The sequence below is a fragment of the Symphalangus syndactylus genome, chromosome 7 (genome assembly GCF_028878055.3).
Source record: "Symphalangus syndactylus isolate Jambi chromosome 7, NHGRI_mSymSyn1-v2.1_pri, whole genome shotgun sequence".
In the NCBI taxonomy this organism is placed as follows: Eukaryota; Metazoa; Chordata; class Mammalia; order Primates; family Hylobatidae; genus Symphalangus; species Symphalangus syndactylus.
Window position 1 is genome coordinate 13,724,913 of NC_072429.2, and position 16,504 is coordinate 13,741,416.

At 45.0% G+C, this 16,504-nt stretch overlaps 1 protein-coding gene across 1 annotated transcript in view; it reads right to left on the reverse strand.

The window, feature by feature from the left end:
- Positions 1 to 16,431, reverse strand: part of ATP6V0E1 (ATPase H+ transporting V0 subunit e1) — a 52,868-nt gene extending 36,437 nt beyond the window's left edge. Inside the window, exons 1-2 of the mRNA XM_055285232.2 lie at positions 16,240 to 16,431; positions 4,807 to 4,854 (exon numbers count right to left, since the gene is read on the reverse strand). Of these exons, the coding sequence (XP_055141207.1) occupies positions 4,807 to 4,854; positions 16,240 to 16,343 (152 nt within the window). The 5' untranslated portion in view covers positions 16,344 to 16,431. The remainder of the gene's footprint in view (positions 1 to 4,806; positions 4,855 to 16,239) is intronic.
- Between the last annotated feature and the right edge of the window lie 73 nt (positions 16,432 to 16,504).

Here is a 16,504-nt window from a genome sequence, read left to right on the forward strand (position 1 = left end):
TGGAAATATGACTGGGCGTGGTGGCTCACGCTTGTAATCCTAGCACTTTGGAAGGCTGAGGTGAGAGGACTGCTTGAGCTCAGGAATTCAAGACTAGCTTGGGCAACATAGCAGGACCTCGTCTACTAAAAATTTAAAAAAATTAGTCAGATGTGGTGGTGTGTGCCTGTAGTCCCAGCTACTCAGGAGGCTGAGGCAGGAAGATTGCTTCAGCCCAGGAGTTTGAGGCTGCAGTGAACTATGGTAGCGCCACTACACTCCAGCCTGGGTGACAGAGCAAGACTCTGTGTCCAGAAAGAAAAAAAAAAAGTGGAAATACAAGACATGAGACTGACTAGAAACGTTTTTGTTTTGTTTTGAAGAGAACATCATGAAAATTAACCACATTTCAAAGACTATGGAGAACAAGGAAGTCACAAAATATTTTGGTCCTTTTTTGGTTTAAATCTCAAGTCATTCCTTTGTGCAATCATTCCCCCCACCCTGCTTTTTTTCCCTCCTGAGATGGAGACTTGTTGCCCAGCCTGGAGTGCAATAGCACAATCTCGGCTCACTACAACCTCTGCCTCCCAGGTTCAAGTGATTCTCCTGCCTCAGCCTCCTTAGTAGCTGGGATTACAGGTGCCCGCCACCACATGGGGCTAATTTTGTATTTTTAGTAGAGATGGGGTTTCACCGTGTTGGCCAGGAGTTTCAAACTCCTGACCTTGTGATCTGCCCGTCTTGGCCTCCCAAAGCGCTGGGAATACAGGTGTAAGCCATCATGCCCGGCCCCCATTTTCCCTTTTATAAGGTACCACCACTGACCTTACTGCTCACATTGCAGCAATCTTCAAAGCAATAAAAACAAAGGCCTTTTCAATGACAGACCAATCCTTGACACCTGGATTGATATGGCGCTCCCTTATTCTGATTTCCATAGGCGATTCAGTAGGATAGGCTGATGGTCAATCATCATACTAAAATAAGTTCTTGATGATACATGTATCTGCCCTCATTTACTCTTTTTTTTTTTTTTTTTTTTTTAGATGGAGTCTCACTCTGATGCCTAGGCTGGATACAGTGGAGCGATCTTGGCTCACTGAAACATCCACCTCCCGGGTTCAAGCACACAGCCTCCCAAGTAGCTGGGACTACAAGCACACACCGCCATACACAGCTAATTTTAAAAATTTTTTTTAGTATTGATGGCGTTTCACCAGGTTGGCTGTTGGCTAGGTTGGCCTTGAACTCCTAACCTCAGGTGATCTTCTCGCCTTGGCCTCCCAGAGTGCTGGGATTACAGGCGTGAGCCACCACACCAGGCTTCATATACTCTTTAGTAGAGCCAAACACAGTGATAAGAATTCCCTCCACATGCAACCTGTGTTCCACTCTGGAGGCTAAGTTATCACCTGAACAAGCTTCTTTTAACACTCTAACCAAAAAAAAAAAGAAAAAAAGACTAAATTTTAAAGTTTCATCAGCTGGACCTTAGTGTTTAAACAGTCAACATCATTTATCACAACTTTTTTTTTTTTTTTTGAGACAGGGTCTCACTCTGCCCCCCAGGCTGGAGTGCACTGGCGCAGTGACGGCTCACCGTAGCCTTGCCTTCCCGGGCTCAGGTGATCCTCCCACCTCCACATTCCTGGTAGCTGGGACTACAGGCATGTGCCACCATACTCGGATAATTTTTTATAGAGAAAGGGTTTCAACATGTTGCTCAGGCTGGTCTTGAACTCCTGGGCTCAAGTGATCTGTCCGCCTCAGCTTCCCAAAGTGGTGGGATTACAGGCGTGAGCCACCATGCCTGGCCTACAACTTTTTTTTTTTTGAGACGGAGTTTCGCCCTGTCGCCCAGGCTGGAGTGCAGTGGCACGATCTCGGCTCACTGCGAGCTTTGCCTCCCGGGTTCATGCCACTCTCCTGCCTCAGCCTCCCAAGTAACTGGGACTACAGGCGCCCGCCACCACGCCCGGCTAAATTTTTTTTTGTATTTTTAGTAGAGACAGGGTTTCACCATGTTAGCCAGGATGGTCTCAATCTCCTGACCTTGTGATCCGCCCGCCTTGGCTTCCCAAAGTGCTGGGATTACAGGCGTGAGCCACCGTCTCGTTCTTGTCCCCCAGGCTGGAGTGCAATGGCACGATCTTGGCTCACTGCAACCTCCACCTTCCAGGTTCAAGCGATTCTCTTGCCTCGGCCTCCCGAGTAGCTGGGAATATAGGTGCCTGCCACCACGCCTGGCTAATTTTTTGTATTTTCGGAAGAGACGGGAGTTTCACCATGTTGGCCAGGCTGGTCTTGAACTCCCGACCTCAGGTGATCCGCCTGCCTTGGCCTCCCAAAGTGCTGGGATTACAGGCATGAGCCACCACGCCTGGCCCCTGACCTTTAGTCTTTCACTTCCAATTTTGTAGAATGATATTTTAGGAGTAACAGATTTTTGAAGAAGAAAAAAAAGACTGAATTTCCTTGCTTACTTTGCATATACAGACTGGATTTTTTTTTAATAGCCATTTCCCCAAAGGAATGTGTCTTGCATATTACTGACATTTGGTATATTTCATTCATTGGAATATTTCTTATTTTCTACGTGTTTCAAAAACCTGTGAGAAATATAAGACTTGATAACATTTTGAAGGCAGGAAAAACCCAAATTGCTTCTTCTTTGAGAGTCATGACTACCTTCTGGTGTGGAGAATTTGTCATTGGAAAATTTGACAATTTTGATTCTCACTGGTATGTTTAAAAACTGAATTAAAGGAATAGAATTTTTCTTTTGATATAGTATCACAAAACAATTCTAAAACCTACTGTTTTTACCATTAAAATTTAAATTGCGATACAGGTTTTAAATGTCTAGAATGCAACTGATAGGCTTTTCTTGAACTGTTTATTTGAAATAGTTTTTTCATGTTTAATTTGTATTTGGGAAAAAAAAAAATTCCCCAAACCCAGATAACAACCAGAGCAAAACTGTTGTGCCTTCTATTTCTCTTTGATTTCAGTCTTGGCAACTGTTTAAAGAAAAGTAATTTTTAAAAAATCTGGATTTGTTTTATTAGGTTCAGAATGTGTGGGGAATTGTAGAATCCCTCTTTCATCACCTTGTATGTCTTCTGTTAACATATGTGTTATGCCTTATTCTAAAATTGAGTCTCCAATTGGAATGCCTTTGAAGACAGATGCTTCTATAGAGGTTCTTTGACCTAAATAGTTCAGCATTTGTATTTTTACTCTGATATCTAATCAGATTCCTAATCATAGCCCATAAGAAGGAATGTGACTTTATTTATGTATGTATGTATTTTATTTTTTTTGAGGCGGAGTCTCGCTCTGTCGCCCAGGCTGGAGTGCAGTGGTGCAATCTCGGCTCACTGCAACCTCTGCCTCCAGGGTTCAAGTGATTCTCCTGCCTCAGCCTCCCGAGCAGCTGGGACTACAGGTGTGTGCCACCACGCCCAGCTAATTTTTTTTTGTATTTTTAATAGAGAATGGGTTTCACCATGTTGGCCAGGCTGGTCTCAATATCCTGACCTGGTGATCCGCCCGCCTCGGCCTCCCAAAGTGCTGGGATTACAGGCGTGAGCCACCGATCCTGGCCAGAATGTGACTTTAATATTGGACTTTGCTGATGTGCTTGTGTCCACATTTTCTCTTTAAATCACAGCTATTTTAAATCACAGCTATATGGTAAATTTTTTATTTTGTTATGGTCCTCTTTTATTAATGGGCATGCAGTGGGTGCTTCTTGGAAATGGCCAATTTTTATTAAAATGTTTCTGGAAAAAAAAGTCATGGTCTTTCATCTATAGGATGGGTCAGAACTGTTGCTTCCTACCTCACATGGGCACTAAACAACACTTCTGTGAACACCAATACTTTCCATGTCTCTGAAGTCTCAGGAAGCTAGAAAGCTCTCTTCAAAAAGAGAATCACTGGTTCTAAACTCTAGAAAGAAATCCTGGCTGGGTGTAGTGACTCATGCCTGTAATCCTAGCACTTTGGGAGGCTAAGATGGAAGGATCACTGAGGCCAGGAGTTCAAGACCAGCCTGGGTAACACAGTAAGACTCCATCTCTACAAAAATAAAAAAGTTAGCTGAGCATGGTGGCGCATGACTATAGTCCCAACTACTTGGGAGGCAGAGGCAGGAGGATCGCTTGAGCCTAAGAGTTTGAGGCTGCAGTGAACTGTGATTGAGCCATCCCAGCCTGGGTGACAGAGCAAGACCCTGTCTCAAAAACCTAAATTGAAAGAAATCCTTAGGATTATTTTTATGGTATGTGATCAATACATATATTTTGATACAGCTTACAATGAATTGTTAAAAATTATCCTTAGTCTACTTGGTTATAATTCTAGCTCAATTTCTGTTCCATGCATGGTGGCGTGTGCCTGTAACCCCAGCCATTTAGGTAGTTGAGGCATGAGACTCGTTTGAACCCAGGAGGCCGAGGTTGCAGTGAGCTGAGATCACGCCACTGCACTGCAGCCTGGGCGACAGAGCGAGACCTTGTCTCAAAAGATAATTAAATAAATAAATACTTCACCATAGTAAAATATAAAACAGTATATTATAATTTCCAGCTACTTATAAGCTTTAACATTTGTGCTAATTAAACTGCAGTTGTATTCCCAGAAGGATAGAGTATCTGTACAACTCTACATAAATATACTAAGCATATGAAAAGTGTGATATTTTCAATTTTAGGACACTATTTCTAGATGTTACATGAGGGATGAGCTCCAATAAAACAAATGTGTAAATTGCACACATTACAAATACCAAGAATAATTACTTAAGAAAAAATTACTTACAAGAGATAGCAGCAAACTGAACAGGTCACCAACATGGTAATGATAACCCTAAAAAAAAAAAAAAATGCAAATGTCATTAAATAACTAGCAAACTATGCAAACATCACAGAATGGTTTAAGTCCCCTTTCCAGATTATCAAACTGGCACGGACTGCACACCAAGAAATTGGATCTGTATTTGTTCAAATATCCAGCAAACTGCGGTGTGCCCAGGGTGCACCTGGGAAAAGTTTATGTAATTAAACATTTGTATTTAAAGAGATATGTGTTGATGCCACAGTGTAGATGTCCAATCCAAATCTATCTGAAACTGAACAGGAAAGGCCGCAGTGACAATTAGTTTTGACACCTAAGTAATTACCCCATTTGGTGGTAGTCTCTGTAATGAAATTAACACTGTACTTCTAAAAATATGACTCTCCAGCGATGAGCTCTCCCCATCTCCATTCATGTCGGAAAAAGTTACACTTTGATCTCTCATCAGCAGAATTTCAACATTTCTAAACCTCAGTTCATGCTATTCTCTTCCCATCTCTTTCTAAAAGCTCCCCTTCTGAATCTCCTACTCCTCAGAAGCTCTGCCATTTTCACCCATCCGACCTACCCTCAAATCCATCATCTTTTGCTCATGCCTCCTCTGCACCTCCACAGTCACCAAATACTGTGGATTTATACTTTAAAGCATCTCTCCCCATGTGTATTTCCTCCTTCCCATTCCCACTGTCAGCAACAAAATTCACCCGGTTCTCCTGGCTTAATTGCTGGCAAATTCAAACTTTCCTCCTTCTCATTCATTCTATAAACAATCACCAGGATTCTCTACTTAAGACCTTTTGACGTCCCCCCTCCATCAACCATCATTTGGTTTCCAACAGGCATGTCCACATCCTAAGAAGAGCAAGACCAGCCGGGCGCGGTGGCTCACGCTTGTAATCCCAGCACTTTGGGAGGCCGAAGCGGGCGGATCACGAGGTCAGGAGATCAAGACCACGGTGAAACCCCGTCTCTACTAAAAATACAAAATAGCCGGGCGTGGTGGCGGGCGCCTGTAGTCCCAGCTACTCGGAGAGGCTGAGGCAGGAGAATGGCGTGAACCCGGGAGGCGGAGCTTGCAGTGAGCCGAGATTGCGCCACTGCACTCCAGCCTGGGCGACAGAGCAAGACTCCGTCTCAAAAAAAAAAAAAAAAAGAAGAGCAAGACCATTTCCTAGAACTTGGGAACCAAATATTCTAACTCCTATTTTTTTTAGAGACAGGGTCTCTGTTGCCCAGGCTAGAGTGCAGTGGCGTGATCATAGGTCCGTGTAACCTCCAACTCCTGGGCTCAACTGATCCTCCCGCCTCAGCTTCCCGAGTAGCTAGGACTACTGGTGTGCACAACCAGGCCTCACTAATATTTTTAATTTTTTTGTAGAGATCGGGGCGTGGGGAGGGTCTCAATATGTTGACCAGGTTGTACTTGAACTCCTGGCCTCAAGTGATCCTCCTGCCTCAGCCTCCCAAAGTGTTGGGATTACTGGTGTGAGCCACCACACCTGGCCCAGAACTCTTATTTTTATTTATTTTTAACTCATCCTTTAGAAGTTCTGTGTGTGTTTTTTTTTTTTTTTGAGACAGAGTCTCACTCTGTCATCCAGGCAGGAGAATCAAGCAATTCTCCTGCCTCAGCCCAAGTAGCTGAGATTACGGGCATGCACCACCACACCCAGCTAATTTTTGTATTTTTAGTAGAGATGGGGTTTTGCCATGTTGTCCAGGCTGGTCTCAAACTCCTGGCCTCAAGTAATCCACCCACCTATGCTTCCCAAAGTGCTGGGATTACAGGCATGAGCCACTGTATGTGTATTTTCTTTGGTTAATATATTGGCACATTCATTTACTCATTCAACAGATTTTCACTGACTGAGTGTCCAGTGTATGTATTAGGCGCTGGACAGAGAACAGTAAACAAAACAGATAAAAACCACTGTCTCATGGCCGGGCGCAGTGGCTCACGCCTGTGATCCCAGCACTTTGGGGGGCCGAGGTCGGCGGATCAAGAGGTCAGGAGTTCGAGACCAGCCTGACCAACATGGTGAAACCCCGTCTCTACTAAAAATACAAAAATATTAGCTGGGCGTGGTGGTTTGCACCTGTAATCCCAGCTGCTCAGGAGGCTGAAGCAGGAGAATCACTTGAACCCAGGAGGCGGAGGTTGCAGTGAGCCGAGATTGCGCCATTGCACTCCAGCATGGGCGAGAGAGCGAGATTCCATCTCAAAAAAATAAATACATAAAAAAACCACTGCCTCATGAAGCTTACGTGCTACTGACGGAGATAAACAACAAACAAGATGAACACACAACAAACAACAATTATCTACCTGTATATGCCAGATGGCCAGTAAGTGCTGACGGAGGAAAATAAGGCAGGAAAGGGAGACAGGGTCTACCAGGGGTTGGAGATTGTGTTTGCAATTTTAGAGGATGGTCAGGAAAAGCTTTGCTGAGGAGGTGGCGTCTCAGTGCAGACCTGAACAAGGTGACAGAGCGTTCCAGGCAGAAGTAATGTCAAAGGCAGGCGGTGAGAGGGTACCTGGAGTTCAAAGAGGAAGGGGTCTGTGTGGCTGAAGCAGAGCAAGGAGCCTGGGGAAAGGTGAGGTCAAAGAGGTGCCATGTGGCCTCTGAAAGGACTTTCACTCTTAAAAGGCTTTGACTCCGAGTGAAAAGGGAAGTCATGGCCAGACGCGGTGGCTCATGCCCATAATCCCAGCACTTTGGGAGGCCAAGGCGGGTGGATCACGAGGTCAGGAGATCGAGACCAACCTGGCTAACATGGTGAAACCCCGTCTCTACTAAAAATACAAAAAAATTAGCTGGGTGTGGTGGCGGGTGCCTGCAGTCCCAGCTACTTGGGAGGCTGAAGCAGAAGAATGGCGTGAACCCTGGAGGCGGAGCTTGCAGTGGGCAAAGCTCGTGCCACTGCAATCCAGCCTGGGTGACAGAGTGAGAATCCATCTCAAAAAAATAAAAATAAAAATAAATAAATAAAGAATAAAGAAAAGGGAAGTTATTTGGAGGGATTTGAGGAGAGGACTGACAAAATCTGATTCCAATTCTAATGGGATCTCTCTGCTGGGATGAAAGAGACTGGGGGAAGCGGGGCAAAAAGAAAGCAGAGAAAGCAGTTAAGAGGAATTATAATAATCCAAGTGGATCAGGCTGGCAGCAGTGCAGGTAGTAAGAGTTGGTCAGATTCCTTGAAATACATAATTTATATATTACACTTATAAAATATAAATAAATATGTATGGGGGATTGTGCTAAAGAAATTTTGACAGTTGCACAATAAAAATGTTTGAAGACCTACAGAATTGAGTCCCCTGCTTCATTTGTAACTGACTCCCTCCACCCATCCTCCTCACCTACCCTTACGTTCAAACATCAGTCCTTCATTGCCGAAGGCAGGTGCCTTCACTGTCCCCCAAAACACATTACATCTAGGATTCTCAATTCCAAGCCTTTACTCATCTTTCCCCAGTCCGTGCTCCACTGTGGAATCTCTTCCCTGTCTTCTCTCTTCTCCAAAAGACCATCTCATAGAACTGAAAGAGCTGAGGCTCCTTTGTATTACCTGCTTAATATTAATAGTTTCATATAAAAGCTCCCTCATTAAGGTATCAGCTCCTAATGTGCTTGGTCTTAGAAGCTGCAGGCTGAGTGGTGAAATGCCACAATAACTGCAATTTACTTTCAAATGGTTCAGCAAAATTATATATACACACACTCATAGATGAAGCAAATCTGAATATGTTAAACAATGACTGAGTCTAGGAGGTAATATGTGGCACTTATTATACTACTTTTCCTACTTTTCTACATGTTTGAAATTGTTCATGAAAAAAGGGGAGTTAGCTGGACGCAGTGGCATGCCTGTAGTCCCAGCTACTCAGAGGATCACTAGAGCCCAGGATATCAAGGCTACAGTGAGATATGATCACGCTACTGCACTCGAGGCCTGGGCAACACAGGCAGACTCTTTAAAAAAAACAAAACAAAACAAAAAAATAGGCATGGTGGCTCAAGCCTGTAATCTTAGCACTTTGGGAGGCTGAGGCCAGGTGTTTAAGACCAACCTGACCAACAGAGCAAGATCCCATCTGTATTTTTTTTTTAACTTTTTAAAAAAAAATTTTGAGACACAGTCTCGCTCTGTCACCCAGGCTGCGCTCTGTCGCCCAGGCGCAATCTCAACTCACTGCAACCTCCACCTCCTGGGCTCAAGCAATTCTCCTGCCTCAGCCTCCGGAGTGGCTGGGACTACAGGCACATACCACCACACCTGGCTAATTTTTGTATTTTTAGCAGAGATGAGGTTTCACCATGTTGGCCAGGCTGGTCTTGAACTCCTGACCAAGTGATCCGCCCACCTCAGCCTTCCAAAGTGCTGGGATTACAGGCATGAGCCACCATGCCCGGCTAGCCCATCTCTATTATTTATAAATAAAATAATCAAAAAATAAAAAATTAAAACAAACCACAAAAAAAGCAAAGTGGAGTCCACTGAACTGGCAAACTCATCTCTGTGCTCTTTCCTTTTCTCCTCCCCCACATCTACTGGTCAGGAAGCCACTGTGAGAAAATGGAAGCTTTAGAGAATCTATGGATTCCTTTAGAGAAAAGAGGGAAATCATGAGAAACTAGAATGGTCAGGAATCAGGAAAGCTGATTTCAGACACAGACCTGATTTTAGCTGGCCCTTTTCAGTTGCAAAAATAAAGAGCAAGGGGCTTTATTTAGGTCATCCATAAATTCTGAAGAGTTTTTTCCAAGTGATCGTAGGCTACTTTTTTTTTTAATAAAAGAAAAGATTCATAAGTTTTTCCTGGCTAAGCACAGTCCTCACATCTGTAATCCTAGCACTTTGGTTGGCTGAGGTGGGAGGACTGCTTGAAGTCAGGAGTTCAAGACCAGCCTAGGCAATAAAACGAGACCCAGTATCTACAACATTTTTTTTTTAGTTGGTTGGGCATGGTGGTGCATGCCTGTTGTCCCAGCTATGCTGGAGGCTGAGGCAGAAGGATTGTGTGAGCCCAGGTTGAGGCTGCAGTGGGCTATGACTGACTGTGCCACTGCACTCTAGCCTGGGCAACAAAGTAAGACCCTGTTTTAAAAAATAAATTAAAAAAAAATCTTCGGCTGGGCATAGTGGCCAACTCCTGTCATCCCAGCACTTTGGGAGGCCAAGGTGGGTGGATCGCCTGAGGTCAGGAGTTTGAGACCAGCCTGGCCAACATGGCAAAACCCCATCTCTACTAAAAAATACAAAAATGAGCTGGGCATGGTGGCGCATGCCTGTAATCCCAGCTACTTGGAAGGCTGAGGCAGGAGAATTGCTTGAACCTGGGAGGCAGAGGCTGTAGTGAGCCAAGATCATGCCATTGCACTCCAGCCTGGGTGACAGAGCAAGACTAGGTCTCAAAAAAAAAAAAAAAAAAAAAAATCTTCAGTAAGGAGATAAAGAAACCCTGTGAGGAGGAAAGAAGGGAGAGAAACAGAGATGTATTTGATGTTAATTGATCTTCCCCAAGAGACCCCTGCACACCAGAATGCTGCAAGTTGGGTAATTAGGAGGTTATAGGACCTGATAAGGCAGGGAAAAGAAAGGGCAGAAGGGAATGTTTTTTTAAGGGATGGGGTCTCACTCTGTTGCCTAGGCTAGAATGCAGTGGCATGATCATAGCTCACTGCAGCCTCAACATCCTGGGCTCAAACAATCCACCCACCCAGTCTCCTGAGAAGCTGGGACCACAGGTCTACACCACCATGCCTAGATAATTTTTAAAAAATTGTTTTTGTAGAGACCAGGTCTCGCTTTATTGCCCACGCTTGGTCTCTATTTCCTGGCTTCAAGTGATCCTCCCACCTCAGCCTCCCAAAGTGCCAGTGTGAGCCACCATGTCAGGCCCATTTTTATTTTTTTGAAGATATTTTTGATAATTTAAATCAGAAATGCTCCCCTGTATTAAAAATTCACCACAAGCTAGGGACACTGGCTGGAGCCTGTTATCCCAACACCTTGGGAGGCCGAGGCGAGAGGATCACTTGAGGCCAAAAGTCCGGGAACAGCCTGGCCAACATGGCGAAACCCTGTCTCTACTAAAAATACAAAAATCAGTCAAGCATGGTGATGTGTGCCTGTAGTCCCAGCTACTCGGGAGGTTGAGGCATGAGAAGCGCTTGAACCTGGGAGGTGGAAGTTTCAGTGAGCCAAGATCGTGTCACTGCACTCCAGACTGGGCAACAGAGGAAGACTCCGTCTCAAAAAAAAAACCCCAACTCACTATAGTGTGAAGCACTTCAGCTCCTTCATGTATCCTGAAAAATTTGATTTGCAGTATTTTCAAGAGGTAAAAGGGAACTAGTACTAATTCGGCTTTAATATTTCCTTTTTTTAAAATCCCCACAGAAAAGCATATTTCCATTTTAAAATGAGGAAGTGGGAACATGGAAAAGTTAATTAAATTGTGCACTAATATTTCCTTTTCTAAAAAATCCCTACAGAAAAGCATATTTCCATTTTAAAATGAGGAAATGGGAACATGGAAAAGTTAACTAAATCGTCAGGGTCACAGGGATCATCTGCCTAGGTGCAGTGTTCCTCAAAATGTATTATAGCAACTCTTCCTAGGAGAGACACTGTTTCAAGACCTGCTCAATCCAGCCAAGAGCAGGAAAAGCAAGGACTGCAGCAGAGGCTGTGAACTGGACCCAGATAATACAGGCACTTGACAATTGCCACATAATGACCTTTCAGTCAATGAATGCATAAATAACAGGTGGTCCCATAAGATTATAATGGAGCTGAAACATTCCTATCACCTAATGACATCTTGATGATCCTGAACCTGTGTAGGCCTGGAATAATGTGTTTGTGTTTTAGTTTTTAACAAAAAAAGTTTAAAAAGTTAAAAAAAGGCCGGGCGCGGTGGCTCACGCTTGTAATCCCAGCACTTTGGGAGGCCGAGGCGAGCGGATCACGAGGTCAGGAGATCGAGACCACGGTGAAACCCCGTCTCTACTAAAAAATACAAAAAATTAGCCGGGCGCGGTGGCGGGCGCCTGTAGTCCCAGCTACTCGGAGGCTGAGGCAGGAGAATGGCGTGAACCCGGGAGGCGGAGCTTGCAGTGAGCCGAGATTGCGCCACTGCACTCCAGCCCGGGCGACAGAGCGAGACTCTGTCTCAAAAAAAAAAAAAAAAAAAAAAAAAAAAAAAAAAGTTAAAAAAAATTTTAATGGAAAAAAACTTATAGGATAGGATATAAAGAAAGAAAATTGATTAGGTCCAAGGTGGCTTATGCCTGTAATCCTAGCACTTTGGGAGGCCAAGGTGGGAGGACTGCTTGAAGTCAAGAGTTGGAGACCAGCCTGGGCAACAAAGAGAGACCCTGTCTCAAAACAACAACAACAACAAATTAGCTGGGTGTAGTGGTGCACGCCTATAGTCCTAGCTAGTGGGGAGGCTGAGGTGGACGGATCCCTTGAGCCTTGGAGTTCAAGGCTGCAGTGAGCTATGATGGAGCCACTGCACTCCAGCCTGGGTGACAAAGTGAGACTCTCTGACTCTTAAAAAAAAATTATACAGCTGTACAATGTGTCTGTGTGTGTTTTGATTTGTTTTCAAAAGTTTACTCTTACATGTACAACGTACAACAGGCTCCAAGACAACACTTCATTCTAAGTATAGGTGGCAAAAGATGTTATAGCAGGGGGCTGGGTGTGGCAGCTCACACCTGTAATCTCAGCACTTTGGGAGGCCGAGGTGGACGGATCACCTGAGGTCAGGAGTTCAAGACCAGCCTGTCCAACATGGTGAAACCCCTTCTCTACCAAAAATACAAACATTAGCCAGGCATGGTGGTGGGCACCTGTAATCCCAGCTACTCAGGAGGCTGAGGCAGGAGAATTGCTTGAATCCAGCAGGTGGAGGTTACAGTGGGCCAAGATGGCACCACTGCACTCCAGCCTGGACAAAAGAGTGAGAGTCCATCTCAAAAAAAAAAAAGATGTTATAGCAGGGAATCCAGATGTTTAAATACAAATGGAATCAAGGGTCACCATCGATCACCTCAGGCACATGGAACAGCTTATTTTTTGCTGGATTTCTTAATTCCACCTACAGCCAGAGGCCCCTTCCCCATGGCCTTCACTTTCGGCTCCTCCAGTGTCTTCTGCTCCTCTTTTTGTTTAAACAATTTATTTTCCAGCCGGGAGTGGTGGCTCACGCCTGTAATTCTAGCACTCTGGGAGGCCAAGATGGGCGGATCATGAGGTCAAGAGATCGAGACCATCCTGGCCAACAAGGTGAAACCCCGTCTCTACTAAAAATACAAAAATTAGCTGGGCATGGTGGTGCGCACCTGTAACCCCAGCTACTCGGGAGGCTGAGGCAGGAGAATTGCTTGAACCCAGGAGGCGGAGGCTGCAGTGAGCTAGTATCACAACACTGCATTCCAGCCTGGAGACAGAGTGAGACTCTGTCTCAAAAACAAAACAAAATAAAACAAAAACCAACCTTATCTTCCTCATCCATCTCCTTGGCCTGCTTCTTGGGCTGTTTCAGGGGCTTCTTCCTGCCATCTATGAAAATGGACACGGTGCCTGCAGCCTCTTCCCCAGACTCTGCCACTGGACTTGTTTCATTTTTGAAGAGACGGGGTCTCACTGTTGCCCAGGCTGGAGTAAGGTGGTGTGATCATAGCTTACTGCATCCTGGAACTCCTGGTCTCAAACACTCCCCCTCACTCAGCCTCCCCAGTAGCTAGGACCACAGGTGTGCACCACCATACCCAACTAATTAAAAATAATTTTTTTCAGAGATAAGGTCTCGCTATGTTGCCCAGGCTCGTCTCAAGCAATCCTCTTGTCCGGCTTACCAAAGTGCTGCATATTATGGGTGTGAGCCACCGTGCCCAGCCTCGCTTGTGTTTTAAGCCAAGTGTTAGTACGAAAGAGTGAAAAAGTTAAAAAGAATTCAAAAGTTTAAGTAAAAAAGTTACAGGAAGCTAAGGTTATTTTTGAAGAAAGAAAAATATTTTTTCAGAAATTTCATGTAGCCTAAGTGTAGAGTGTTTCTAAAGTCCACCATAGTACACAGCAATGTCCTGGTTCTTCACATTCACTCACCAGTCACTGACTCACTCACAGCAATTTCCAGTCCTGCAAGCTCCATTCATGGTAAGTGCCCTATACAGGTGGACCATTTTAAATCTTTGATATGTATTTTTACTGTACCTTTTCTATGTTTAGATACACAAACACCATTGTGTTACATTTGTCTATACAGTATTTAAGGACATTTTGTTACACAAACACCATTGTGTTACATTTGTCTATACAGTATTTAGGGACAGTAACATGCTGTACAGGCGTGTAGCCTACCCAGAGGCAACAGGTTCTACCTGTTGTGTAGAACCTAGGTGTGTAGTAGGTTATATAGCCTAGGTGTGTAGTAGGCTGTACCATCTGTTTAAGTAAACTCTTTGATGTTCACACAAAAGCCCTACTAACACATTTCTCAAATGTATCCCTTTTGTTAAGTGACACATGTCTATATATCACTAGCTGGTCAAATACCCGAATCATGACACTCACTAGGGCTAAGTGGAAACAGGATGGGTTTCATTACCATGGATAATGGCAATGACATCCCAAGGAAGGGGAGAGAATGGTCTTTAAGAAAGGAATTGTCAGTGCTATTGGCACATTAATAAATGCTTTTCTGAGTACGAAGGCCATAAAGGCAGACAGTAGGGTAATGAAACAGTTGAAGATATAAACACAACAAAGCAGCACTTTGTTGTTCTCTAACTTCAGTAAGAAAAACAAGTCTAATTAACTTTGGTTAATACAATTGCTTTAATAATGCCAGAATTCTGACTCTGTCCATCAACCTCTATAGGTAGATGACCCCATAAAACTGGTGTTACCAGAGAGGAGGAACTTGATACTTAAAAATGATAAAAATTCATCTACCATGTTCCTTTTTTAAAAAAAAAACATAATTTTAGACTAATAAAGAAAATGTATTCCAGGGAGCAAAAGGGTTTCAGGTCACAAAATATTAGGGAAGTAATAAAAATATTTTTCTTTCTTTTTTCTTTTTTTTTTTTTTGAGACAGAGTCTCACTGTGTCGCCCAGGCTGGAGTGCAGTGGTGCAATCTCTGCTCACTGCAAGCTCTGCCTCCCGGGTTCACGCTATTCTCCTGCCTCTGCCTCCCGAGTAGCTGGGATTACAGGCGCCCGCCACCACACCCCGCTATTTTTTTGTATTTTTAGTAGAGACAGGGTTTCACCGTGTTAGCCAGGATGGTCTCTATCTCCTGACCTCGTGATCCGCCCGCCTCGGCCTCCCAAAGTGCTGGGATTACAGGCGTGAGCCACCGCACCTAGCCAAAAATCTTTTTCTTTTAATAAAGACAATAGAACTATCCACTCAACAGGTATTTATTGGGTGCCTCCTGTGCATACAAGGTACTATGAAAGCCAGGCACTATGAAGCCACCAATTAGGTTCAAGGAATAAAGCAAGAGATGGTGTTTCTGACAAACTGACTTCAGTCGAAGTTTCACCTCTCATCATCTTGAACTGAGAAAAAAAATGACTGAAAAGCAAAAGAGGAACCAGGAAGAGGGTGTTCCAAGGCTCCTTTGAAGATTAAGGCTCTATTTTATACTACAGTTAAAAAGTTTAATTCCAAAATAGACAAAGCTCTATCCAACAAAGAAGTCTGGAAAAAAAAAATCTTTCTTAGCCAATCATTCTAAGCACTTCTTACACTCACAAGAGCCGGAGCGCCCTCCAACAGGCATGACGCAGGGGTTTCTCAACAATACCTCCTGCTCTTTGCTAATTAATCTCGCTTTAGATCAGGCCCCAACCGCCTCCTGGCGCCCACTAGATGCAAGGCCTGGGCTCAATGTTGTCGAACGAGCTTGTTCTGTACGCAACCGCGACACCATGGGAGGCAGAGAAGCCAATTTCTGTTTTATTTATTTGATCCTTAAGTTCAGGCAAACGAGGCCTCATGTGGGTGGAAGGCAGGGCTAAAGGGGGACAGTCGACTAGGGACAAACCCCAGTTTCTCCCAGATTCGGCCTGCTCATTTCCGACTGCACCTCCCCACACAGGACTATGATGAGAAAAAAATTCCCCTGAAACTCGTTTCCAAGGGGGGTCCACCAAAGGTCACCCTCCACTCGCTCAGGCCGGAGGACACTGAAGCTGCTGCGAAAAGGAACACAAGGAGTTCCGCCGGGTCGGGGGCCTGACTCTGCAGCGCGGGGGGCGCCCATGCAACGTTCTCTGACCCGTGTGGGGGTCGTGCCTTTCCCCGCCCCGGCCTGCTCGCTCCTCACAGCCCGTTCCTCCCAAGGCTGGCCTCGCGCACTTACCCCCGGTTAGGACCCTTAGGGATGAACCAAGGTACCAAGAAGCCGACGAAGCCCCAGAACACGCTCATCACAATGAGAGGCACAGTGAGGCCGTGATACGCCATGGTCGCCGCCTGAGCGCCAGCCCCTACCCCGTCGCCTCACTCGGATCCCACCAGGAAGTGTCAATAGCTGACCTCGTGACCAGCGTGTGCAAGCCCCGCCTCCCGCGCCCCCACGTGGCCCGCGCGCCGGCCTCCGCCCCTCGGGGAGCCCAGAGGCAGAG